This window comes from Anser anser (genome assembly GCF_964211835.1).
Source record: "Anser anser genome assembly, chromosome: 7".
NCBI lineage: Eukaryota > Metazoa > Chordata > Aves > Anseriformes > Anatidae > Anser > Anser anser.
Window position 1 is genome coordinate 33,466,574 of NC_139727.1, and position 27,187 is coordinate 33,493,760.

Sequence of the window (27,187 nt, forward strand, 5' to 3'; positions counted from 1 at the left end):
TAGAAAATTTCACCTTGGGTAGGCTTACGCAAGATCAACATCTCCTACTGGGGATGGGATGACATGTCTCCTTTTACAAATACAACTCTGCAATGGCTTCCTGGAGAGCCAAATGACTCTGGCTTCTGTGCATATCTAGAAAGAGCAGAGGTGGCAGGTCTGAAAGCGAATCCATGCACTGCAATGGCAGATGGTCTTGTCTGTGAAAAACCTGTCGGTAAGCAATCTCTTGTACTCAGTTACCGTTACTGTCATGATTAGCAAGCTGTCTGGATTTTCACTTGGCTAAAAGGGATTATTGGGCAATTTGGATTTAAGTAATTACAAAACAAGATTTTAGTTTATATTTTTTAAAAAATGTGCACCTCTAAATAATGATTAATATTCCTAATTTGCAAATATTTATTTGCAGAATAGCTTACATGGCTTGACACCTGCATGACACCAAAAGTCTTATAAGGTGGCATTAAATCAGTAGTAGTTAGTGACAACAGTAACTGTAGCGTGAAGAGTCTGGGGTGATGTTCAACAAAGCTGATGCTGCTAAAACAACTTTTCTTTCTGAATCTCCCTGAACATCATTAAACATTTCAATGATCTAAAAGACTGAAAAAAAAAAAAAAACAAACACAAAATGCTAGGTTCCATCTTTTAGGTTTCTTTGTTTCTAAAGGATACAGCGGCAGCTACTCACTTGTCAGTTCTTGATACTTTGAGAAACTGGAAAAGGGGATGACTGATGTCCGTCAGTAAGATGGCCCGCTAGTGTCTACCCAAAGTGCTTGGAAAGCTGGGAAGCTTTCTCAGCACGTTCCCCTTCTTCGGATCCCCCAGTGTAGAAATAGGTAACCAACAAAGGCAACTAGAGTTGCAGTCACTCAAGGACATGAGCAGTCCTGCAGAGGAGCCTAAATATTCTATTTGGTTAGAAGCTGGATTCTGGCACTTTCAATATCTATTGCATATTGCATATGTGCTTGCTACGGGTACTTTTAGGTTCTATAGCTTTTAGGATGCTAAAGTGTGCTGCTAGAGTTAGAGGAGTTGCTTACTGTCCGGATAGCAACGCAAATTGCATCCAACTTTTTTTTTTTTTTTTAAGATAGATATTGATATTTTTTAACCTTGCTTTCTCAGGGTTTCTTAAAATATATTCTTCTCATATCTGCTATTCTTCATTTGCTAACAAGAAGTATGACTCCTATCTAATCAACCCATGCTGTTAGACCCTGAACAACCATGTTATACTTCAAATTAACATTTTCGTGCTCTAATTGTCCCATGTTTCTCTTCATAGCTATGTGGTTAAGCACATGAAGCACTTTATGTTTCCTATTAACATTTGTTTTTTTTCATTGTCTGGAAAATAGCTCCATTGTATGTTGATAACACAATCTATCAATCTGATATTTTAGCTGTGAAATAGTTAAGAGTTCTTATGCTTTACTTGCATAACCAAAGAGTGATCTTAACAATCTTTTATTTTCTTACGAATAACTCCAAATAGTAATGTAATTGCAAAGTAAACATGTTGTTAATGCCACCTCTATTTCCTATTAATTAATTTTTTTTTTCACAGTGTTAGTTTTGAGTTAATGATTATTTACCAGATGTTTCTCAGGATAATAAAAGATTCATAATTCAAGAGACCTCAAAATATAAAAGATACACTAGGTGGAACACAAGTGATGTTTTTAAGATGCGGTGTTTTCCAGTTACATGAACATTATGTGCATCTGTGAATGGTATCTGTTTTTTTAATTATTGTTTTTGTTCTTGAGGTATTTCAGAGACAGTAGAAGTCTAAGTACTTCAACCTTATGAGAATACTTTTGTAGTTTGGCTGATTTTTGATAGATTTTTTCTTGTCCATTTTAAATTATTATTTTATTTATAATTAAGAACAAATCACAGCTTGAATGCATGCATAAGTAGGCCAAAACCAGGTTTAGTGATTGGGAGTGCTAAAAAAAAGACGGTGAATGAGTTGAGAACTCACCTTGAAATCAAAGAAAATGAGCAGAGTATGCAAATTCTTTTGGTTTCAACTGCTTGAGTTAACATACACTACTAACCTAGTGAAAATGTGGTCTCCGCCTAAAAAAAAAAAAAAAACAACAAAAAACAAACAACAACAACAAAAAACCACCACCACCAAAAAAAAAAACAAAAACAACAAAAGATGTGCATTGAATAATGTTCCTTTTGTTTCTTTCTCTTTGCATTCTAGTGACTTTCATATGTACACTATAGTGCAAAATTTTAGGAGACAAATAAGTCGTAAGTAAGTAGTACTAACAAGAACAATAGACCCAGAAATCTATAGATTACTGTAATTGTTATAAAAGTTTGATATGTATTTTACATCATATATGTGCAAGTAACTAAACTGACCTTAGCAGGCAATAAAAATTAAATTTATGATCTTGGTATATAGATAAGATTGCTGTGATCCTTTTAAAATGAATTATTTTAGAGCTAGTGTATGATTTATACTGAGGATTACTTAATTTCTATAAATGTTTATTGTATTTAAATACTTCACCACAAGTTTGGACCAAACTTTTTATGGCTATTTAAAAATCAAAGTCATCTTTCATTTGAAAAAGGATATTTCTAATGAAACATAATAATAATAATAACAATAAAACCACAAACAAAACAAAAAAACACCAAACACAAATTGAATTTATGTTCAAAATTACATTTTTTTTTTTTTTGTGATTGTCTTTCAGTTAGTCCCAACCAGAATGCAAGACCATGCAAAAAGCCATGCTCCCTGAGAACAACATGTTCCAACTGTACGAGTAATGGTATGGAATGTATGTGGTGCAGCAGTACTAAACGATGCGTTGATTCAAACGCCTATATAATCTCCTTCCCCTATGGACAATGTCTAGAATGGCAAACTGCCACATGCTCCCGTAAGTACCTTACTGAACATTTGACCTATTAAATATAATGATTTAATTTTTGTCCACTCAGAAGAACACCTATATGATTTAGCACATTCACTAAAGATTAAAAACAATTTCAGATGAATAGAGCTACTAATATCAGCTGTCAGCACTGTGCAAGTATTTTTCTAGATACAGGTGAAATATTGGTGATTATTTTATGATGAAAGGTATTTAGTCCTATATTATAGGGACTATAGATATATGGTCTGTGACATATTTAAATGAGACAGTTAACAAGTGTTTATTATTTTTAGATAAAAATACTGTGATTTGTTTCTATGACTAGCTTTGGTGTATGAAATGATGGCCATGAGTTAGAACGAAATACTGGTAAAATTGGAGACATAATGTGTAGACCTTAGATATTACATCTAGGGAGATGAACTGAGTTTAGTGTTTTTAAGATTCTGCTGTACGTTTTGTTAGCAGAGTCAATGAAGTCAATTTTCCTACAATGCAAAGATAAAACAATGTAATAACGATAGTAATAGTCTTGAGAATACTGTAACACATAGGTAAAACAAATGGTCTAGGTCCTCTGTAAATTCTTCTAATTTGCAATTAGTTTATAAACTCTTGCAAACTGTTTGCCCTTTCCATGGAAGTAGAAAGAATAGTAGGCTATTCAGCAGATAAAACGAGGCGCAGAAAACTTTTGTCGCATGTGATCAGACTGGGTCAGATTGTATTAATGTACAAGATTGAGATGTGCTCATTTCATCCTTTGGAAATAAAAGACAAATGTTTCCTTTCTTTGTTATGCAGCAAATGTATTCCCCAAATGTCCCTTTTGGAAACACATTTCATCAGAAATCTATCCAATGCCTCTAGGAGAAAAAGAAACCTATTCAACATGCCTTTCGGTGTACTATTCAGCTAATGCAATTTTTTTCTGAAGTCTGAACTGGCTGGACCTTGTTAAATTCAGCTCCATGCAGTTCCAGCATGTATCAGTGCCATAATTCACAGATACTTGAGCAAGCTACCTGATGCTTTAGATTCTCGTCTCAGTCATGGTCTATTTAGAAAAATTCCTCAGACATCATCCTACAGAAGACCAGTTCTTACAATTTTCACAAATTGCCATCCTTAAAGACTTGGTTAAAATATTTTCCACCTGTAAAGGACTCTAATCCAGTGGGACTTCAACTTAAGATATAGGATTCCTGAAGCTGACCATCAAAGTCTCATTATTGCTCTTTTTTGAGAGTCTTACTAGTGGTTTCTGACATCCTTTCTCTTTCCATGAGAGTCTTTTGATATCATAGTCTCTGGAACATTTTATATTTGGTTATATTGTGGCAGAGTTGATGATGCTGGACAAGAAGAAGCAACGTGCTTCAGGGTCATAATTTGATTATGATTTCATCTAATATATTATGGATACAAAGACAAAAGGTCTTTTATTTCGCCTAAGTCCAAGAGGCGAAATTAAGTAAAATAAGGTCCTGCCATGTCTGTAATCCGTGGATCCATGTCTGGGATCCATTGATACATTCTACTCTTAGGATAGATGATTGGTTTAAAAGGAAAATAAAACAGGGAATTTTTTCTTTCATTTGAAATCATCCAAGGATAGTGAAACCTGCAGAGCCTGTATTTCTAACTTAACTGAGACTCCTCTTTCATTCGCAGTAATCATAAAATATAGCCAGTACAATGTTGACCTGTTCTGGTAAAATTTCATGCTAAAATGTAAAATGTAAAATTCAGATATTAATCCAGCTTCTAGTGTCCCGGTTCAGCGTGGACAAGAAATAGGGTTTTGTCCTCTAAAGCTAGTCATCAGCAATTGTTTGATTGAAAAATAAATAACAGAAACTTATTCTCTTGTCCCATGTATATTTGAAATAATAATACCGTAATTATATAAAGGTTTCACTCTTTAAACAGTCCACTAAGCTTTTTTCCTGTCCTAAAAGGACTTAATTTTACAACTTAAAAAATTGATAGTGAGTTGTGGCAGAAGATAAGATGATTGAAAATTTGGAGTTAAAATTGACAGAATGCCATGTGAGTGATGCTTAGCTTTTTAAAATGGCATATATTACATCAGTGTGAACTTGTAATTCTGTTTCTGTGCTTGTGTGGTATTTGTACATCAGGCAGATTCTCTTTGTTTGGGGAATACAAAAAAAAAATGTTTTTAATTTAATTGTTGTTTTTTGTCAAGTCTGTAAGATTTTATATTAAATAAGCCAAATGGGATTTGTTGTATGCCGGCTCATCTTTATGAAAGGGAGTTTTGTATCAGAGTATGTTTTCTACTCCACAAATTAAAGAAAAACAAGATTCAGTGTCAATAGGCTGTCCCCCCCCCCCCCCCCCCCCCCGAATTTAAAGCATTGAAGAGTTTGCATTAAACAAGAAAATGACTGTACAAATGAAACATGATTCAGACACTGTTTCAATCTAGATCATGTGAAAATTAGGTAGCTTTATCCTTAATGCTGCTGAGGTAATGAAGGCGGTTCCCTTGTCAAGGGGCAGTGTTTCTACTTGAAGAATGGAATTCAACTATATATGTATGCAGACACAGAAAGTGCTTCTGTTCATTGTCTTTTCTTTTGTAAGATTTTATTCTTCTCTTCTGTTTGTGATTGTTTTCACGTTCAGATTGCACCTTTCTTTGAACCAACCCTTGAACAGTTTTTTAAAAAAAAATGTTAAGTCTGGTGCTTGTTCTTATAGTTCTATCATTATTTGGAGTAAAAGTTACTTGATAATTTTTACAATTTAAATTCTAAACTGGAGCTATGCAATCGTGTATGTACTAGCAGAACCCCATCATTTCAACATCAGTCATTTTGGAAATCCTGAAAATCCATTTAATTTGATTTAAAATCAGCTGATAAGAGATTACTCACCAGATTTATTTCTTATAAGAAGTAATTATTTTGTGGACTCATGGTCGTATTAAGAGATTATTTTGACAGTTTTACTTTTTCCTGGTGATGAGAGCTAGCCTTCTGTAGACCTCAGCTTACTTATTTGTTAGTCCTGAATTTCTTTCCTTTTTATTTATTTTTTTTTTCAGAGAAATTCACCTGAAACTTTCCCACTCTTATTTTTCTTAAGTATATTTCTTATACTTTCTCCTATGGATTTTCAAAGTTTCTATGGATTCTGTGGCAATTGTCATTGCATATGGTATTTTTTTCATTGTTAAGAGTTTTTAGTTTGAAGAATTTTAAAAAGTTAAAATGCCTCCACAGCATTATTAGGAAGGATCATCAGGAGGACAAGTGAAATCTGTTTTAAAAAGTAAAAATGTCTCCAAGACCCGAACTAGCTTTACCCTTTTCCTAACAGTAGCATAAGAATTGAGTTTTTAATGGGAAGAAAACAATTACAAATAATTGAGTCGTCATGCTTTACCTAGTTCATTACATCAGATATTTTAAAGGTTTAACTTATGACAGTGTAGCATCCATTTGAGTGTCCAACGACAACAACAAAAACACTTTAAAATACTTTATATATAATCTTAGATTATTTCTGGATCTTGCTGAAGTTTTTTTAAACATGAGTGTAGTATAAAAAGCTTAACCTTTTAAACTCTAACAACGCTCTTGAAGATACTACATTGGTAATTTGTTATTAATAAGAAATGCCAGTAACTTCAAAATATGAATTTTATTTGGTTCTAAACAGATTTGCTCAAATATGAGGATGACCATTTTTATGAGAAATGTAATTATTTTATTAAAAGGTACAGTATAAAATAATTAGAGATTTGATTTTAGTATGCAAAAACAAACAACTGATTTACTGTAAAAGACAAGATTCTTAATACCATTATGTTTGAACTATATCTTGAATTATGATTTGTAATTTCAATCCTTTTTTAAAACATTTACTGTGCAAGCTTATGTCAAAAGTTCAAGATGATAAGACCAAGTCATGTTTGTAGATGAATAAACAGATATCATCCTAAAACTTAGTGCCCAAATTTTGGTTTGAATTTGAATTACCACATTTTTTCTCTTTTTTGCATTGTTGACCTTTTCTTGAATTTTGGAGTGTTCCTGTTGGAAGAACAGTTTACATGAGTAAAATTAGTAATATGCATTCCATAAAATATGTATAAATAATATAAACACAAAATAGATATTTAACATGGGATTTGAAGTTAGATGAAGATGTGTAATATTGCTCTTCTGTTTCATTGTCTTTGTTTACCTGAAATGTTTTTTGGTGGTTCATGGTGTAGTAATCACCTGTAGTGTATTTTGTGATCTTTTAAAGGAAACATGGAGATAGTCTTAGAAATGTTACTAAAACTTTTGAATTTGTAGCACGATATAGTGATGCAAAGTTATTTCTTCTTTCTAATTGTTGTATAAATCTAGCCTTTTTTTTTTAAGAGCTAAACATAAAACGAACAAACAAAAAACTTGCATTAATATTGTATTCCATCTAATAAAGCTCAAAACTGCTCTGGACTGAGGACCTGTGGGCAGTGCTTGGAACAGCCTGGCTGTGGATGGTGCAATGATCCCAGTAACACTGGAAAAGGGCAATGTTTGGAAGGATCATCAAGAGGACCGATGAAGCCTGTTAGCATGCATTCTAATGAAATGGCACTCGATGCTAGTCTTTGCCCAAAAGAGAAAAACTATGAGTGGTCTTTTATCCAGTGTCCAGGTAAAGTCTGCTGATATGTTTTATCTTCCATTTTTAAAATTATTTTTTGGTTGTAGCATTCCTGAGCTTATGATATGAAATAAAAGTTTCTCTGTTTAGACACATCAAAGTAATGTCTTAATTTTGAGGAATACAGATAATATTTGCATGGGATAGATGTTTTTCCAAAATATTTCCTAAAGTTTCTTTTCTGTCTCTATCTAGTGAACACAAATGTGCTCAGTTTTGTGCACATTCGTGTGTGAAATTTAATACAAATAGTTTAATCAAAATTGCCATTTATTTGTAAATAAGTTCTCACCCATTTTGTCCTTACACATTTTGAAATCCAGCTATATTTCCTTCAGTTTTTTGTTCTTCTATCTTTTGTATCCATCAAAGGGTGCAGTTGCAGAGAAATTACCTATAGGCAACTGCTGATGGCCAGGAGCAGGAGCTTCCTGCATCCCAGCTGCTCACACCAAGGCTCATATGGCTGTGAGAGAGCATTGCGGGGCTGCCAAGTGTCTGAGCTGTGCTTCCAGATTAGTTTACTCCTTAGACATAAATAGTATGTTAAGACTACAAAAGCAGACATACGTTATAACATTTTAATTTTTGAGCTGATTGGAAAAGTAAGCAAGACATCAGGTGCTTTAAGATGGTGGAAGCTGTGCCTCCTGTATGGAAACATCCAGATCCTGAAGGCAGGGTAGCTGCATCAGTGCAGAAGTGGGAGCAAATGTCCAGCACACTGTGGAGTTGGACAGACCTCCAGTGGTAATTTACAATAAATATTACAGTTTTAAAGACATCTTGATTTATTTTTATTTTAATTTTGTGTTTTTATTTTTAGAATAAATCATGTAATTTTGCTGAAGTGTTATTTTTCCAGCAAGCATTCCTACTGCTGGTAAATATGGAAGCTGGAGCTTTTTTAGGATCAAAACTTTTTATGGGTACATGCAGCTGTGTTTGCTCCTCTGGGTACTTTATCTTTTTCATTAGAATGTTCTGTACACATGTATGTGCATGTGTGTATAGTTTTAAATATGTGTGTGTATTTGTATATTATTTAGGAAGTAGAATCTTTAGGTTTTGTTTTTGTAACCTGTTTGTTTGAAATAGTGGAGGGTAGAAATTTTTAAAGTTTTAAAATGACATGAAGTCTAAAGCCAAGGTAGCACTGTTGAGGTCTAAATTAAAACAAACAAGAAAACTAAACCATCTAATATTGTTACTGGAATAAAGAAGCCTGTAGTAAATTTCTGGAAACAATAGAATGATATTATGTTGTCTGGAAACTGAAGTAATTTGTCTTGGTTACAATATAGGTATGTCAATAGTAAGTGTATTGTTTGGCTTTCACTGAAATGCATACTGTTTACCACTAGTGAAATGGTAATGGATATAAATATCGCATGTCTAAAATGTTTGAGTTAGAAGACTTAATCACTTTGTTTAACATTTATTCTTCATGGATAAAATTCTCTATTCAAAATTCTCTATTCATATTCATAGCCAAGGATGCATAGAAGTTCCACTTCAGTATAAAAAACAAAAGTAACGCAACAACAAAACACACACACTAAAACACACACAAAAAAAACCAACTATTACTTGTATGAGTTTGTAAGAGGCAAATCTTTCCAAAGGCATAGAATTAAAATTTCCAGCTGATGTGAAATTTCATTTTGATATAGGCTGTAGGTTTTGTTCCTAAGCGTTTGTTTCCATTTTTTTACAACATTAACTGTAATAGATCATACTAACATAATTTATTCTTCTTAGCCCAGCAATCTGGAAACATTCAGTTGATGTACCTGAAATATAATAGAATCGATACTAAATCTGTATAAAATTACTGAACATTTTGTAGTTTGGAAAATAAAAATAAATAGGTTATAACATTTGCTTTGAAAATAATTCTGCTACATTGATGAGCAATTGGCTAAACCATTCATGTTTTTATATAAATGATGTATATACATGTTTATATATAAATAATATATATTTATATGTGAGGGGAAAGTAAGGACATATATAAATGTCCTATATAAATAGTTAATCTCCATGCTCTTCATAGTGCCTCAGGGCAACTGTATTTGTGTTTAAAACTGGTATTCAGAAGTGTTTGTTTTTTTTTTAACTGGTCATTTTGAAATCAATAGTCCTCAAAGCAGCTGTCATAGCATTTCTTTTGATATGATTACCTTTTTTTTTTTAGAAAAGTAAAGGAAAATGAATAGCATTGGGACTTCTTTCATGAGAATAGAAGCTTAAGAAGGATGTGAGCTTGTCCAAGTTTGTCTTTAATGACTAAGGTTCTCCTCTGAAAAGCAGTCTCAGTATTGTAAACTGGTTCTTGTTAGTTTGCTAGTTGAAGTATCTTTACACCAGTTCCAGATTGTGATGCAGAGATGTTTTTTTAAATGTATTTTCCTATTAGTAAGTATTTTTAAACTATAATTATCAATGGTTGTCAGCATCACCAACCATTTCAACACAGAGATCATAAATTGGACATGAAATTGCTTATCTTAAGGGAACCGCACTGAAGATTCAGCTAAATCACATCTGTATGCATGAAAAAATTTACCCTCTTGCTGTCATTGATGTATGTTAAAATCACCTAAGTGAAAAATGTGTGTTTAAAATTTAACCCTGTAGTTTTATTTAAACAGTCATTTTACAGCATCTCATTTTATTATTTTACGTTTTCAATACTGTGCCCTCAGTGTGATTGCCATCTTGTCTGCATCGCAGAAAGTTGTCAAGTTGTGCAATTCATCTGACTTTTCGCTTTCCTTAATAATAAGATACAGGAAAGACAGCAGAAATATAGTATTGTTTTAAAATGGTGTATCATGTAAATTATAAATTGCATTGGTCCTGGTATATATAATGTATGCTGTATACATTTTCAGTTTCATTTAAAATCTACTTCATTTTCTTGTGCCTTAACAAAATGTATGGCTTTCCTGCTCATATGTGATAGCTCTTAATATTATGACTTGCAGTAAAATAGAATTCACAATCGAAAATGTGATTAATACTTTTATTTATCCTTTAAATAACACAAAAATGAAGACATACAAGGATAATCATTAGAAAGAATAGAAATAAAATAGAAAAAATAGAATTACAAATCAATGTCTCACTACTTAAAGAACATCAGAACTGAACGTTATCCTGACGCTACGATACTTTCTTAATTAGGCAATCTTCCTTTACTCTAATTACACTGATTTTATGCACAATAAATAAATAAAGAATATCTGTTCACTAGGTAAAATAGGGATTTTGCAGTCAACTTTCACTTCTATGTGCAGCCCTGCTGGTCATCTTCAGGACCTGTTGCGTATAAGTGAGTTGTTCCACTTACTGCAAAATTTAGGTAGTGTGTAATGATATGATGCACTGGATTTTCTTTCTGATCGCATCACTCACTTTTGATGTGATAATAGGTAAATGGTTGCTCCAGACATCTGATAGACTCTGTCATTATGCATATATCATTTGAAGGCAATAGATCACTTTGTGCAAAAGAGGGAAAAACAAGCAAACAAAAAAACCTGGTGTTCATCCTCACGTGAAAAAGTATGCTAATATCCCATTTTTAAAATTTATGTTCTTAAATATATTGCAGAAGGTTCAAGTCAACAAGTTCATAGTTTAAAGGGTTCAAGTCAAAGTTACTCTAAGCCTGCTGCAGTTGCACCAGTAATGGGATCCTCTTATCTAAATGATATTACTTTCATCAAGTTCAGATTCCACAAAATAGTATAGATTTGATTTGGAAAACAAACCAACCAACCAAAATGAACAAACAAAAAACAAACAAAAATCCCCCCCAAACCAAACACAAAACAACAGTAATGACAAACAAATGTGCTATTTATTTTAAATTGTGATCAAAGTCATGTAATGTACAAGACATACAAACAGAACTCATGCAAAATGGAGCTGTTCATGGCATTTTCTTATAGCTTTTTTTGAGAAAGGCAGTAAGGGTGTATAAACTGTGCCTAGAGGAAAACACCAGAAAATTGTCTAAAAAGCAAGCATTCTTAGGAACAAGAAAGAACAAGAAAAATTGTAATTTTTAAAGAGACTTAGCCAAAAGAATAAAAAAAAAAGCAAACAACAACAACAAAACAAACACCCACCCCCTCAAAAGCAGCAAAACCTAACTTATTTTCCAGTAGACCAGAAATGTTGGATTTTAGACTACACGGTCTTATAGCCATAGATACATAAGAAGAGATTATAAACTTAGTTTTAACAGTTTCTGAGCCAAGCCTGACAGGGAATGTAAATATATTAAGTTGCTAAATTCTAAACCAACTCCAAAAACTTAAGTCATGCAGTGAGAACCACTTTTATTTCTAGCCAAGGCGCCAGTCGTTGTGACTTTCAGATTAAAAATCCAAATTACAAAAAAGAGTCAACAGAATGATCATACTGAGATACCTGCCCCCTGTGGAGTCTTACACACCCTTCACAAGTAGGGATTGACAGGTTTGACATAATCTGACACTTGACAAACTGCTGTAATTGACAGATTGCTAATCTGCTGAGCACTGTGAGCTCTGAGGTCCTGCAATATAGAGAGGTTGTCTTGGAAAAACTCCTGCTCCTTCAGCCAAGGCCTGGCAGCGGGATCAATGGTTCAGACAGAGGTCACATCGGGGTTTGCTGCAGTAGTGATCGGTGTGATCAGTGCTTTCTGAGAGTTTGTGGACCACTGGAGCAAGAGAGATGTGTTGTTACAAGATCAGTGATTTCCAGAAAATCACTTTTGACAGAAAGCTTAATTATGTTTTTAGGGTCAAACAAACTATGTCAATGGGAGTCCAGTTTCTTCTACTTTCACCAAAGTCAATCTACTTGACTGTCTAGAGACTGCAAATGTTTGATGTACTTCTGATGTCTTAAAAGCCTCTTATTGTGCCAAAGCTAATGAGGGGATCAGAACTGTTACAAATAGAATGATCCTTGGTTAATTTTTTTTGTCCCCTCTCCTCAGTCAATACGTTCATGTGCAAGTTGTGATTTTCTAATTTTCTTCTTTGCATTAATATTTCAGGTGCTTCACAAAAGATTGTGTGTACGTATGGGGGTTTTCATTTGGTCTCAGTTAGTGGCTTACTGCCTCTTAACAGATTTCTTGAGTGGTTAGGCAGCATTTTAAAGGCACGTTGGGTGGATTCAGTCACCCACAATGGACTTTCTCACAACCCTTAAGCTCACACGTCACCACATTATCAACTTCTGCGGTCTTCTGTGAATTTGTCTTGTCACAATGCTGTTTTGAAGACATTCTGTGTTACACTACAAATGTGTATATGCTAGTGATCAGTCAGGTTTAAACTCCTCAGAATTACGTTCTTTTGCAATTTTGTAATAATATAAGAATGATTTTATTCCAAAGAGCAATTTAGTAATGATTTTTTAAATGTTATATTCTAGCTTGCCAGTGTAATGGCCACAGCACCTGCATCAACAGTAATGTTTGTGATCAATGTAAAAACTTAACAACAGGAAAACAATGTGAAACATGCATGCCAGGATATTATGGGGATCCTACTAATGGAGGACAATGTACAGGTAAGTTGTTCTGCTGGCAGCAGAAAAAAAAAATATTGAAAAAACGATTTATGTAATGTGGAATTCACTTTTCTTTAAAGGCTAAATGTTGGTTTGATACCAGATATGTTGATCAGATAAATTAATAATTTTAAATCCAGTTTTATATTTTTAAGAGAAACTTTGCATTCAGGGTCATCATTTTGCAGTTGTTGTTCGATTTGCATGCTCTACAAACAAGACAGTAATTTAAAGATGCTCTCCTAGTTAGGCAAAAGAGGAACAAGAAACTGTCATGTGGGCAACACCTTAAATTATGGTACTTCAGAGGGGTATCATTTCTTTGCATGTAAACAGCCCTCATAAAAAATAGGAATGTAGAAGTGAAAATCGTTATCTACAGTAACGCCTGATAGCATTCATTTGAATCAGTGTGACGTTAGTGGGAAAGTAATGAATTCAAGAGACCAGCAAGTCTTATTCATGCACAGTTTAAACAGCCTGTTATACTGAGGATTGTATGTTACTCTAACCTTTTAAATCTATTTGGTTTTAAAATCACAACATTGGAGGATTCTCCTTGAAGTGAAAGAAAGAAATCCAATAATTGAGATGATTTTTGTATATTGCTGTCGGGCTGCTTTTTTACTTGCATGGTTGATTTTAAAGTTGACAGTAACTCCTTCACTAATAGCTAAATGGGGGTGTGGGAATATTTTTAATATGAAAACCTAATAAGGTAGTTGAGATTTAATCTAGTAGGTAGCTAGACAATTTTCTCCTGTGACTTTTTCTTCTCTGATACTGACATTTATTTAACTGGACCTTTACTTCTTAAGGAATATATATTCATTTAAAGGGTTCGCTTGTTCCTCAGCACTTTAACATGCAGTAGTCAATGCATGAAGTTGCACATCTGGTAAACTCGAGCACAGTATGTTAAAAGTGTGTTCAAGGGTATGGAAAGATTAATGTCTATCCCTATTGGCAGTTGCACATTTTGCTGGTGCTTTATGAAGCTTTAAATAATTCTTAATAGTTCTCTTATTTCCTGAAGTTGACAAAATGTTCTTTTGCTGTCTATAGTACCTTTATGGTAAAATGACTTATTACTATAGCTTTTATTCTTCAGGGATACATTAGCTATCTAACCAAATAAGCATTCCATCACCTTTACTGAATTATGTGTAGTGCAATAATGGCTAAAATCAATTTATAAGACCAGTAAAATCATAAATTTTACAACTTGTTTTTTCAGCCCTAGGTAAGAGTTCATATTTTTATTGGTAGACAAGATTTTAACAGGAGCTACTTAGACTAAAGAAAGCTTTAAAAATAAAGATGATAATTATTTTGAGTCTTTGGTATTTTGAGTCATTGGTATTATTTATGAGCATTATATTTTGAAGTATAGAGCCCATAAAACTGTTTAAATCTTTAAACCATTTTGATGAATGCTGTCATTATGAACTTAGATGTTCTTCAGTACCATGACTTTTGTCTCTGTGATAGTGGTGCCTAAATTGCAAGCCTGGGTTTTCTGCAGAAAAATATCAATGATCCATAGGGAGCGGTCAAATCAGTTTTACTTGAATTTGAGGATTTTGGAACCAATCGTCTCTTCACACTCTCTTATTCTGCCACTTTTCACTGCTGCTGCCTGCTAAGTTTCTGGTTGGACCTTTCCAACATTTCTTTTCTAAGCCTCATCCTTCCACAAAGAAGGGTTGAGACAGACTTCCTGAGCATGTGGTGCATTTTTCCCTCAGAGCTACTGAGATATTTCTTTGAGGATCCAGACTGAAAACTTTTAAAAGGAATGACAAGATAATGACTATAACTCTTAAAGAACATTGTGATATTATAATATTCTTCATATAATAAGCTGCTACAGTTACAAGGGTGTGACTTGGTTATGAATTGGGGAGCAGTTGAGGCTGAGAGGAGGTTGTACTCCTTGTCTGTAGTTCAAAGATGAAGTGGTGTATGCTGGGAGAAAAACTAAAAAACTTTCACAACATACTTGTTGTATGTGTCAAAATATTTTTCTTCCTGGTGGTCTGACAAAAAATACTTATGTATTCAGTAAATTCTGCTGTTGTACTTACAGGTAAAATTGGCCTTCCCTACTTTGACTATCTAAACTATAGATTTAGAAGGTTTTCAAGAAAAGCTTGCTATTATTTTATAGGGTGGAATAGTCTTTGTTACTCCTTGCATTTCTGATGGTCTTAAAGGAGTGAGGAGGAGATGCATAAGAAATCTTTAAGTCCTTGAAAAACATTTTTCCCCTCAATTATTCCAGTTCTCTCTTAAACCCTTTTTGTTTATATTTCTAGGAAGTCTAGAACATTTTTTTAAAAATTCTCCTCATGTCCCATTTGAGGTACAATTTTGGAAGCATGAATATTAAAATTCAGCAATACAAAATTAATTGTTAAATATTGATGGATTTTGAAAATAAAACATCTCTAAATGTAGATGGGAACAGATGCTGTCTTGCTTTTAGTGATTTGTCTCAGTGATGTATTTTCTTCAGGCTCTGGTTCTGTTGCACATTTCCGAGATATAGAATATAACAGTTTTATATAAATTTTAGAAAAAAATAGAGCAAGATGCGTACTACCAACTGCAGCATAAAGTAACAGGAGACAACGGTATGGGAGATTGCTTGGAACAAATTTGTGTTGTCTTGGCAAAAATTTTTAGCATTATTTTCAAACTTATTAATCATCTACTTAGTTGACAATGTTAAAAAAAAATACTCTAGCTGCTTATCATCTTGTCATTCTCTTTATGCAAGGTATTTTTCAAATTATTCTTTAAATGTATGAGATGCCAGGAGAGAATTCTTTATAGTAACATATGACACACACTGTGAATATATAATACATTTAATAATAAGATAACTTAAGCTCTTTGCTGTATTGCCATTTTTTCATAAAGTGATAACATCCCAAACAATGTTCAGTTTTCCCATAATTGCACTACTGTTGCTGTTGCTTTTGAATTAGGAGTAAAGCTGTGAGTACCAGCACATTGGGAACATTGTGTTTTAACTCCCACTGCTCTCTCTCTGATCAGCCTTAAAAATCATGGAGTTTAAAATTTTAAAAAAAAGTTTTGTAAAAGCCCCCTGTCAGATACTCTGTATGAGTGAAGTTTTTAAAGCAAGTCTGTAGCATTGCAGGATTGACTCCTTCTCTTCTGTCATACAGTGTGACATTTTTAACATCAAAGGAAACAGCTTCCACCCGCATTTGATTTGTAATCATTGTTTGAAAAATTTGAACTTAATTATTTCCAGGAAACATTTATTTATATATTTATTTAACCAGATCTTCAGATTATTAGTAAAAGTAAACACGCTTCTGGTGAACGTGCACTGGGTGTGCATCAAGTCAGTAGTTTCTGCTGGAGGCAGGTGAGAGGTCTGGGTGCCTTTTGTGTTCCTCCAGTACCTGGAGTGTGAAAGGCAGAAGAAACCTGAGCTTTTCTGCTGTTCTGAAGCATGTATCTGAGAGAGCTCCTTGTATGTTGTCTGCTTCTCTTGCACATTGTGCAAGTCAGTGCTTTCCACGTATATTTATGCTCATGTTTAGCTATGATTATACATATGTGTGTATGCATATAAACCTATGGATACCGCTCCCTGGATTTTTTCCACATAAACTTAGGCATCTATGCGTTAGGCATATCACTTTCATATATCTCAGGAGGTTAAAAAAAAAAAAAAAGACAAAGGCATCATTAACAGACTAAGATTTTAGACTCAGTTCCTAGCTTTAAGGCACCTGGAGGTAAATGAACTTGACCTAGGCAGTAAAATTGTTGTCTAGATATAATTTCTGCTTACTTTTATTTCTGTTGGTTAAAAGAAGTAAAAATAAATCTTATCCATTACTTGTTGATACCTAAGTTTTATCTTCAGTAACAGAAGGGAAATCCATGGTGTTCAAATCCTGCTGCTCAATGAATATGATTATTCTGCTGAGTAACTGACATCTGAGTTTTATTTGTTTATTTATTTTGAGGGAAGAGTCCAAGGAATGGCAGATATCATGACTTCCCGTGTCTATGAAAGGGAGACATGAGAAAGATGTTAAACTCATGGCACCTAATTGAAAATGATCCCCTTGGTTTTTAGGTTCTACCTAACTGTGAAAGATGGCCAGATTTGCAGATTGCTTTTCCTTCGGCACTGTCTAACAGCAATAGCACCCCGTTCAGCAATAGCAGCCTTTGTAACACTTGCATTGTCTTCATGACAGTCCATGCAAGAACTGCAAATGAAAGGCGCAGGGTCATTTCTGTCCTGAGAATCAGGGGATTCAGAACTATACATCCTTAGTCAGCACAGACTGAACCTTCAGTAGTCAGAGCAGGCTAAACTGTGTGCCCTTTGGGGGATTTAGGGGTCAAACTCAGGAGTGAATTCCACTCCCAAAGCTGCAAGCCTGATGCCTTACAACAAATCTCATTTTGTAATCTGCCCTTGAAACCTTCTCTGGTATCCGTCACTGGTATCACTCCCCACATCTGTTAACGGTGGTTCTCAACAAAACCGTTACATAGACTGGCATTTTGATGAAAATATGTAGGAATTATTATAAACTGAGATAACCAAAGATGCACAAACTCAATGAAAGTACATTTTAAAGAAAGAGAATGAATCGATCATTTCATACAATCTCTACAAAATTAGATGCCTGTAGTTGGAATAAAATTATTAAAATAGAGCTAGTTTAACTAGTATGCACATATCCTTTTTTATTTTATTTGTGTTAACCTTTACTTCTGCTGTGACCACAAAACGGCAACATGTCTGGAAGCATGTTTTTTTCATTTAACTTGTAGCTGGTTTTAATAACACAAAAGCTGCTGTTCTTAGCTGTTAATTCAAAGAGCAACGACCTACTGTTTTGCTCATATATCAGGTATTATTTAGAAACAACAGACAGATGTTTCTAGTTCAAATTAATATAAGAAAATGAATTTCTATACAAAATGACTATATGAAGAAGGTATGAATTTTGAATAGAACATCTCAGTTCTGGCTCTCAAACAATCATCAATGTTTCCTCCCATTGAGCCTGGCAATCACATAAAAGTGCTTATCGTAGTCAGGTAAATTAAAATCAAGCTGGAGTTTTGTTATGGATGGCTTGTAGATTATTGCTAAGGGACCTAAAAAAAACAAACCAAACCAACCAAACAAAAAAAAAAAACACGTCAATTTTTACAGTGGTTTCTCTCTTGTATCTAAATTTTCAAAATGAGGAAGGTGTGATGTGTTCGGCTGCACAAGTCCAGTCAGTATGAGTAGGGGCCTTGTAGTTTGTGATAGAGTTTAAGCTGTCTTCTATCACTGATGTCAACGATGCTTTTCAGCTGGTTGTGATATTGGTAGCAAATTTTAGCAGTAGGTGTTTGAGTTCACGAACATATCTAGAACATAACACAGGCCCGAGAGGAAAATAAATACCATACAGAAGTAGTATAAGATTCGTTGTTATCTTCTCTTCAAAATGTTTGTTCCTGTTCCGTAGTGACTCTGCCTGCGCCACAATGCCTAGAGTTTAGATACTTTTGTCCAGTGTTGTCCATAAAGGTCAGCACCTGCACCGTTGTAAAACTACTGGGGGGCAGGGAAGGAAAATCCATCAGTATGTAGAGTTTGGTCTATTAGTTTTTATTAGAACTGTGGAAGGGATATTCAGCGTTTAACTTAATATCAAAAAAGAGACAAGCTTGTGAATTCTACTACTCTTGAAGAAAGCTGTAAAAGTGGTCTTTTATCTTCTACCGTGGAATCCTGTTTTCAAAAAACTTCTGGTCCAAACTCTTACATTCAGGGAACTTGAGTCATATGTAAGACAGGACTAAGAATGAGGACAAAATGCTCTTAACTTTTATGTATAGTAAAAACAAATATAGAAAGCATAAATGAACACAATATCATTGACTAGCCACAAAAACAGCATTTTCCTCTGAATCTTCCTGAAGTAAAATTAGAAGGGAACATATTTTGATGGGAGATTTTGATGTGTTTGGAACTAGTGGCATGGCAACCTGGAATACAGAATTTTTATACCATTTTTTTTCTTTTCTATTTTACCATTTTAATGTCTAGTGTATAGACAACTACATTTATGGAATTCAATGCTGCTTTAAAGATCATGGCTTTTGGCATTAGATGGTTCAAATTGTAGAAGAAACTTTGTATTGGGTAAAATATGCTCTTGAAGTCTTCTTTTCATAGTGACTGGGTCTGTGTAATCAAAAATTAATAACATCTTTGAGTGTAGGCTCTTTGTGGTTATTCATATAAATAACAAATATTAAGTTGATTGGAGGCTTATGATTCAGATGCCTATGTAAATTAAGTCACTTTATATAAAAAATGTACAAATATTGGGAATCAGTGATAAAAGAGTATAGTATGATTTATAATGTAGTGAGCCAGACTGAGTTCAGCCCTGGAATATGGACCAAGTTTTAAAAAAAACCCAGTTCCACTGTTTGTTTTGTACCTTGATTTCTAAGAAGCAGTGGGTCACAAGTTCACAGAAAAAAAAAAAACCTGTGATAAGCTGGAAATTAAAATTATTCAGAAAAAGAAAAGCTCACACATGCTGCTAAATTCCAACAGAAATCATGTTCTTGTTTGTCTGATTTAGGCAAAATAAATGAAGGTTTGGACAAAAAAGAGGGCTGTCAAGAAATACCATTTTACTGTAGTGGTGGTTTTAATTCTATTTTTTTTAGAAGTTTTGAGTGGAGATAACACGATGCCAATTACCTATTTTACACAATATCCTATTATGGAATAAACACAGTATTAACTTAACCGCTGTAATTTGCTTTTAGTAGTAGGTAAAAGGCTTAATACCTATGAAAGATAATAAAAATAGATCATAGCATAATAAAGCATTCAAAAGAAGCTCAATATTTTGCTTTTTGTAGAGAGAGAGTTAGAATAAGTACTTTTTATTTTTTTAAAGGCATTTTCCCCAAAAGGTGATTTGAAAATGTGTTTTGTTCCTGTAGTGAATACTGTTTATTGATCAGTATTATTCAAGACAGTCTGAATGCTGAGTGAATAAGATGCCCGTACTTTGTTTTATCTATGAATTTAAATTGAATTAACTCCAATCAAAAAATATCCCAAATAAGTCCTGCACTACTAAAGCAGAAGAAAATCAGATTGCCGTAACAAAAAGTTAGTTGAGAAATAGAGAAATAAACCCCTTTAACAAATTTATTTTCCAGTTTTCTTTGGCTGTGCAGCAAATGTGCTAGGCAAACTTTTCAAAATGCTGTTAGTCATTGCATATACTTATCATTTTCTTTTTGCTTTGTTGTAGTTTAGAACTGTATTATAAAGTATGATTTCTAGCATAATGGTAAATTAAAAGCAAAATTTCAGCTAAAAATAGGAAGCTTTTTATAGAATACATTTGTATTCTATAACCTACTTATGCTCAAAATAATCCTAGGTTTAAGGGCTTGGAGTTACGCTTCAAGGAAAATGCCTTCTCTCTCTAAACCTTCTATCAAACACTAAAATCCCACTTTTTGTTTGTTTGTTTTTAGCTAATGCTCAACTCTTTAAATTTGATTTTTCTTACTAGATCAGGATATGTGTGTTCAATGGAGTGTTGCGGTTTTAGGAACAGCTTATGATTGCTGTTGGAAAAGTGTGTGCTTGCACAGAACTGCTAGCTGACAGTGTAGTGGGTTGACCCTGGCCAGCAGCTAAGCATCACCCATATCTTAATATCTCAATATTGGCAGTAATTCTATTGCTTTCATTGATGAAATCGTATTACTTTCATTGGTGATAAAGTCCTGTGTGCTATTGGGTAGCCTCTTTTCTAGGATTGATGAATGAGTTGCTGTGCATTCTTATTTTTGTATTTTTCAGTTTTACATGGTATAAATTTTTTTTCAGGGATAAGGAGTATTCATGAGTTGTATACTGTATGTGCTCTCTTAGCTGTGTATCAGTATGTGAAAAGTGTAAAGTCATTGGCTTCCAGAAGATGTTCACAGTGGAGCTAGGCAATTTTCAGCTGTCCAGAAATGTAATGATTTTGTTTGTTAGGTCCTGCTTCTTTTGTGTATTTCAGGATAAAATAAATGTGTGTCATTTAAGAAGACATGTTTACCTTGTGTTGAAAGAAATTTCAACAGTTCACATAGGTACTATGTGTAGGCTAAAAAGATGCTAGCGTCTGATTAAGCGTTGACAGTTCTAAGTTTAAGATGACATTTTCTGAATTGCCTTTACTTTATACTCAAATAAACATTTGACTACACCCAGAGTCTTGTCCCAAATGTAATAGAAATAAAGAAATAAGAAAAAGCAGGCATTTTGTTTGTCACTACTCAGTCTACCATTCTAGATTTTTCTAGGTGCTGAGAAGGTTATGCTCTCTCTTGTTACCATAACCACTCACAGCTTCTGTTTTATTCTCATAGTTCTAAATGCAGAGACTGCAGATCTAACTGATTTGCAGTCAGTTGGAATTTCCAGCATCTCTTTGTAATCCTTCTGCAGGAAAATCCTTCAAATATGTCCCTTGACAGTTGGTGAGCCTGACAGGTGACATGCAGCATGGTATTTTCCATCCTGCAATTTTACAGCATAAAATAATTTATTTTCTTATTTATTTATTTATTTATCTGGTTATATGCCTATCAGTTAAAATTAGATCAGAGATTGTACATCAGTCAGAGGTATGACAGACACTCCTGGTGTAACAGAAAGCCACAGAGTTACTGATTTGAATCCTTACGTGTGAACACGCCACCAGCAACATGAAAGAAGAGTAAAGAAATTGTCATTTTGCTCTGAAATGGTCATCCCTATCCGTAAGACTCTTGGAAACCTCCTACAGGCTGTTGAGAAAATAGTTTTTCAGGCATCACACAAATAATTTTCCAACTGTTAGAATGAGGATTCTCTTAAAAAAACAAAACAAAAAAACTTTTGAAATGGCATTTCTGTTTGATTGCAGTTGATTCTGCCTTCATTTTCTGAGTGGTAAATGCAATACATTACAATGGAAGACCACATTAGTTATTTAAGTGAGGAAAAAACTTCACCCACAGTTGAATGCATTAAAAATCAGTAGTGTTTTGTACCTCCTAATGGCTAATACAGAGAAATGATTTGCTGACTTCTTTACATTTTGTGCCGTTTTTGTCTGATAAATTGTGCAAGACATTTCTCTTCCTTGGGCTTTTATCCTGAATGACCAAATACACACAAATAGTTGCAATCACCAGTTGTTGATTTTAGTTGTTTTTCTCTTTGGATTGGAATAATTTTTTGACATTTAAAGCCACTATGAATAGTTACTGAGTGGTTTAAATTGTTTTGCTTTTCATACTGCCTTACAATAATCTTTGATTTTTTTTTTCTGTTATAATTTGGGAAGTTATGTACTCTCTTTAGATAGAGGGAACAAATAGCAGTCTTTTAGCCAAAAACTTCCTTTCATCAAATTTTCAAAATTGGCAAGAGAGAGGCAGCTGTCTTTTTCAAGAAAATTTGAAAATAAAATATACTTTGCCTTTCATGTCTGAAAAAGTCTGCTTAAACACATCTCAGAGAGGACATGCAACAATGAAGGCATCCAAACTGATCAGTTTGTGTTTTTCCTTTAAAAAAGTTTGTGTTTTTCCTTAACAAAACAACAACAACAACATCAAAATCAAATAAAGCTCTGGTGTTTTAGCTTTTGCTAAATAAAATTTGTCTGCCACATCTGAAATTTCTTATTTTTCAGCAATTCTGGCTTTATCTTTTGTTTTCTTGTGAAAAGACTCTTCACAAACAAGAAAACAAAAGTAATTTAAGGAATAACATTTTTAATCTTACAGGTGTTTGAAAGAAACATCTCTCTAAATGTTTGCCTGCTTGAAGAACTGGTATTACACATGAGATACAGAGTTTAATTTTTGGCCTGAACTAACAAAACTCACAGCTGAATCCACTGTAAAATTCAATGTGAAAACTATTTATAACAACATATATTTTATTTAAAAATGAAATGAGTAAGTGGCAAGAATGAAAAGGAAAGTGATATATAGGACATGTTAAGCTTCTCCAAATAAAGTATGTTTAATAATGTTTTCATGTAGAATTTTTGAGTTTACTTATTCAAAGTGTAAAAGTTCATATTCTTCACAGATCAACATGGAGAAAATAAAATTGCTGATACTGTACTTTGAGTTCTCATGGAAAGATTATAGTATGGACTTCAGTAGGAAATACTGTCCATGGATATTATTCCTGGATGATCCCAAGAACACGCTATAAAAAATCTGTACTCTCATCCCAATAATATATTTATTTGGTATTGGCATGAAAGAGTCAGGTACAGCAAAATTCTTATTAATTTCTTAAGATTCTGTTCAGTTTATAATGGGAAAAAAAGTTCTCGTCTTTCAATATTAATCTTCTGGGTTCTGTTTTCATTACCTACTTGAATAAAACAAGTTATGGTTTTCCAACCTGTCTTTATAATATTAGTTGCTGATGACTAAAGACAGATTTAGTACGATTGCTTGAGAGGTATTTATTACAAAAATTAAAAATAAAAAAAAAAGTTCAATTTTCAGGATACATGCTTTAAATGGAAGAAATACAGATATTGCAGAGCTATGTTGCTCAAATGTAAAAATGGATTAAGAATAAATGCAAACCTTTACATGGAGAAGCTTTCTATAAGACTGTGTTGGTGTAACCATAATATGTTATAACCATATATGTTTCTGGAACAGAAAATCATCCTGTTTCTTGTTTCTCAGATAGTGTTTAGCACAGTATCCTTTATTTTAATTTTTATTTTATTTATAAATATGCTGCTTCTAGAATGTATGTATCAGTTCAAAAAGCTAAGGAAATTTCCCTTGTGCTTTTTAATTGTTTAACTGCATGACACTGCATTTTTTTTTTCAGCAAAAAGAATAATCATCTTACTAGTAATCAGATGATCTTGGTAGGCTTAGGTCATGGTCAGGTGGTCATGCTCAGGTGAAACTGGCTGTGTTTTGCAGTGACTGTAAAATAGCAGAAAAGAAGTTAAAATCACATTTGGGTTTGGGTGAATTGCTCATTTTGAATGGGAACATGAGCATTCCTGTATCTGATGGGTTCTCCTTTCAAAGATATCCCATTGGTATCTGCCCATCAAAGAAGAGCATAGGATAGGATGCACTGCAACTGAGAAAACAGATTTGGTGCATATTGAAAAAATTACCATATTGTGAGGAGCAGCTAATGTTACTAAAATGGCTGCGTGGGTGATTGAGAATATTTGCCTTTTCCAGAACAATTTTTTATGCAGTATTGATATCGAAAAACAATGATCAATTTTTTATGAATATTGGGAATATCTGGCTTTAGGTGGTGATGCGTGTGTGCTATATATGTGACGTTCGTGGTTGCAGAATTTGTGCATATCCTAACTATATAATTCTTAAAGCTACGTCTATTTCTTCTATCTTTTCCTTCTGGCAAGTATATAACAATTATAGCATAGTATTGCATGAATATACATAGATAAGGTTTTTGTTTCTTGTGTGCCGTTACTGGACTATAAAAAATAAAATACTGTAAGACCAATGAGAGAGAAAACTCGAGATAAGCCATAAAAAATTAGACTAAAATTAATTATATGAGCTAATTAGTCTAATATGACTGGCTTATCTTGAAGGTTAATCATGCCACTATGAAATGATAGTTGCATTTGACCTGTGTGTACCTTTTAGAGTGTTTACCATTACTTTCTAATACCAGCTTTCTTTCAACACTTTTATTGCTCAGTACTTCACTGAAGTTCTTTAGCTTTATTTTAATGCTACTCAATTAGTAAGATTGCATAAGCATTGCTGAGCACATCTGTTTGCTTTTATAGTGTTTGTCTTAAAGATTGGATGGATGTATTTCTTATAAAGTAATTATTGAATGCTAACAGGGTATCAGGGGCTTCTAGTTGAATAAACACTTCTAGAAAAAAATAGATGACTGGGCAGTTTTGTTATGCTAGTAATGTAAAAACAAACACAAACTGGCTCAGAAGGGCAGTTCTCATATGAGTAGACTAATGGATTACATAAGTGAACATTTACAGTGAAACTGAGCATGACAATGTTGTATCTAATATGTTTAAACTTGCAATTTCATACTTAGTCTTGCTGCATGAGAAAGCCCGGACATCCTTTTTTGATACATCTTATGCCTTGCACATTAGCAAAATTAACAAAATAGTACACCTGAATATTTAATAGTATTATCATAGCTTTCCTTTAAAAAATAATAACAACAACAACAACAACAAAATCAGCAAGGTGTCTTAGAGGAATTTATCCATGTGTATCTACTGGTTTAATAATCTTTGAAGTAAACAAACATATTAAGTTAAAGTACCATTAGTAGTGAGCTCTGTTTCAGAGAGAACTCACTCTTGCAGCTTTATGTTAGAGATGGGGGCTAAGCAATAAAAATGTTTTTAAATTCAATTGTCTAAAATGCGTACTTCATGGAAATGGTGATGGGTATTCTTTAGTTGTCAGCATCAGCAAGAACATTTATATGCTGACCTAGCAACTCAGAATCAATTTTGCCGTGGATTTATTATTTAATAAATTCTATAGGGTTGTGATTTTACAGCATGGATTTACTCTACTGGATTATATTGTTATCATAGAGTCTTTCTGTTTAATTAGAATCACCGTATTGTACAGAACAGCAGTGTGAACTGCTGTTTGCCTAAAACTGGAATGGAAATTGCTGGGGTGGTTTTTAGTTGTTGTTGCTGGTTTTAAAGCTCTAATGTGACTTGTGTTAATATTTAAAAATAAGATGACAAAAATAGGTTAAATTTGTATATTTTAAGCATATTCATAGGTTTTGTATCTTTTTAATATTTAATGATTTCTTCAAATGTTAGCAATGGCAGCTAAGTATTTAAAATAATTCCTTAAAGAAAATCATATATGTGTAATATAAATCTCAGTTGGAAAGGAGTTGCAGGTTTTTTTTTTTACTCAGACCTTGATTCATAATAATAGCTGCATCATTTGATACGTACTTATTTTAAAGAAAATTTCATATTTTTTGAGTTATAGAAGTTCTACACCAAGGTGTTTAATGGTGGAGTAAATAAAGATCCATCAGATGCTAGCAGTAATGTGGAAAAAGTCCTGAAGTTGAGCCCATTTCACTGTTTCTGTCCTAAGGAGCAACATGCATGTACAGTAGTGCACAGTTGCGCTGTTGCAACAGCCTTACAACACTTGTACTCATCTGTAGAGTGTAACATTTGTGGAAAAGCATCTAACACCTCTGCTCAAGGAGGGTCAACTGGAGCCTTCTCTAGGCTCCCCCTGAGCCTTGTCTTCTCCAGGCTGAATCCCAGCTCTCTCAGCTCTCCTAATAAGAAAGATGCCTCAGCCCCTTCATTGCCTTTGTGGCCCTGTTGCCATCTTCTGGTTTTGTTTCATTCCTATGAAATTATATTCATGGACTCCAGAGCCACTCTATGAAACAGACCAAATCATTATAGCAGGGGGATGATTGGGAGATTTGTTACAAAAGTCCACCCTATAGCTACAGTAAAATAGTTGACAAGGGTGGTGTTAATGGGATGTTAAATCTTGCCAGTGTCGGGGATCATTTCCAGCACCTACAGAGGACTGAATTTCTAAGGTATATCAATACCTTGAACATAAAGTTGATGAGAACTCGTTCTTAAAACTCACCCCGGAGGCAGTTTATATAATTTTGAGTGCTTTGAATCATGTTTCTATTTCCTGTATTCATGTTTCTTAGTTGTGATAGAGGTGAATAACTCAGTGGCTCCAAAATACTGCATCTAAAATTTAGAGTCATACTTTCAAGAAGAATTCCTTAGCTTATATAAATAAATAAATAAAAAAAAAACCACAAAACAACAACAACAAAAAATACCATATGATATAATTCATGTAAATTTTCA

General features: G+C 33.6%; 1 protein-coding gene across 27 annotated transcripts in view; it reads left to right on the top strand.

The window, feature by feature from the left end:
• ATRNL1 (attractin like 1) overlaps nt 1–27,187 on the top strand; it is a 519,713-nt gene that overhangs the window by 149,073 nt on the left and 343,453 nt on the right. For 26 of the 27 annotated variants that reach the window (XM_083844108.1, XM_083844135.1, XM_083844109.1 and 23 more), the window contains 4 exons: nt 4–217; nt 2,736–2,924; nt 7,389–7,607; nt 13,059–13,196. In XM_083844108.1, the coding sequence (XP_083700234.1) occupies nt 4–217; nt 2,736–2,924; nt 7,389–7,607; nt 13,059–13,196 (760 nt within the window). Of the gene's footprint in view, nt 1–3; nt 218–2,735; nt 2,925–7,388; nt 7,608–13,058; nt 13,197–27,187 lie in introns of those variants that run through there. The other variant, XM_083844126.1, reaches the window with a different exon arrangement.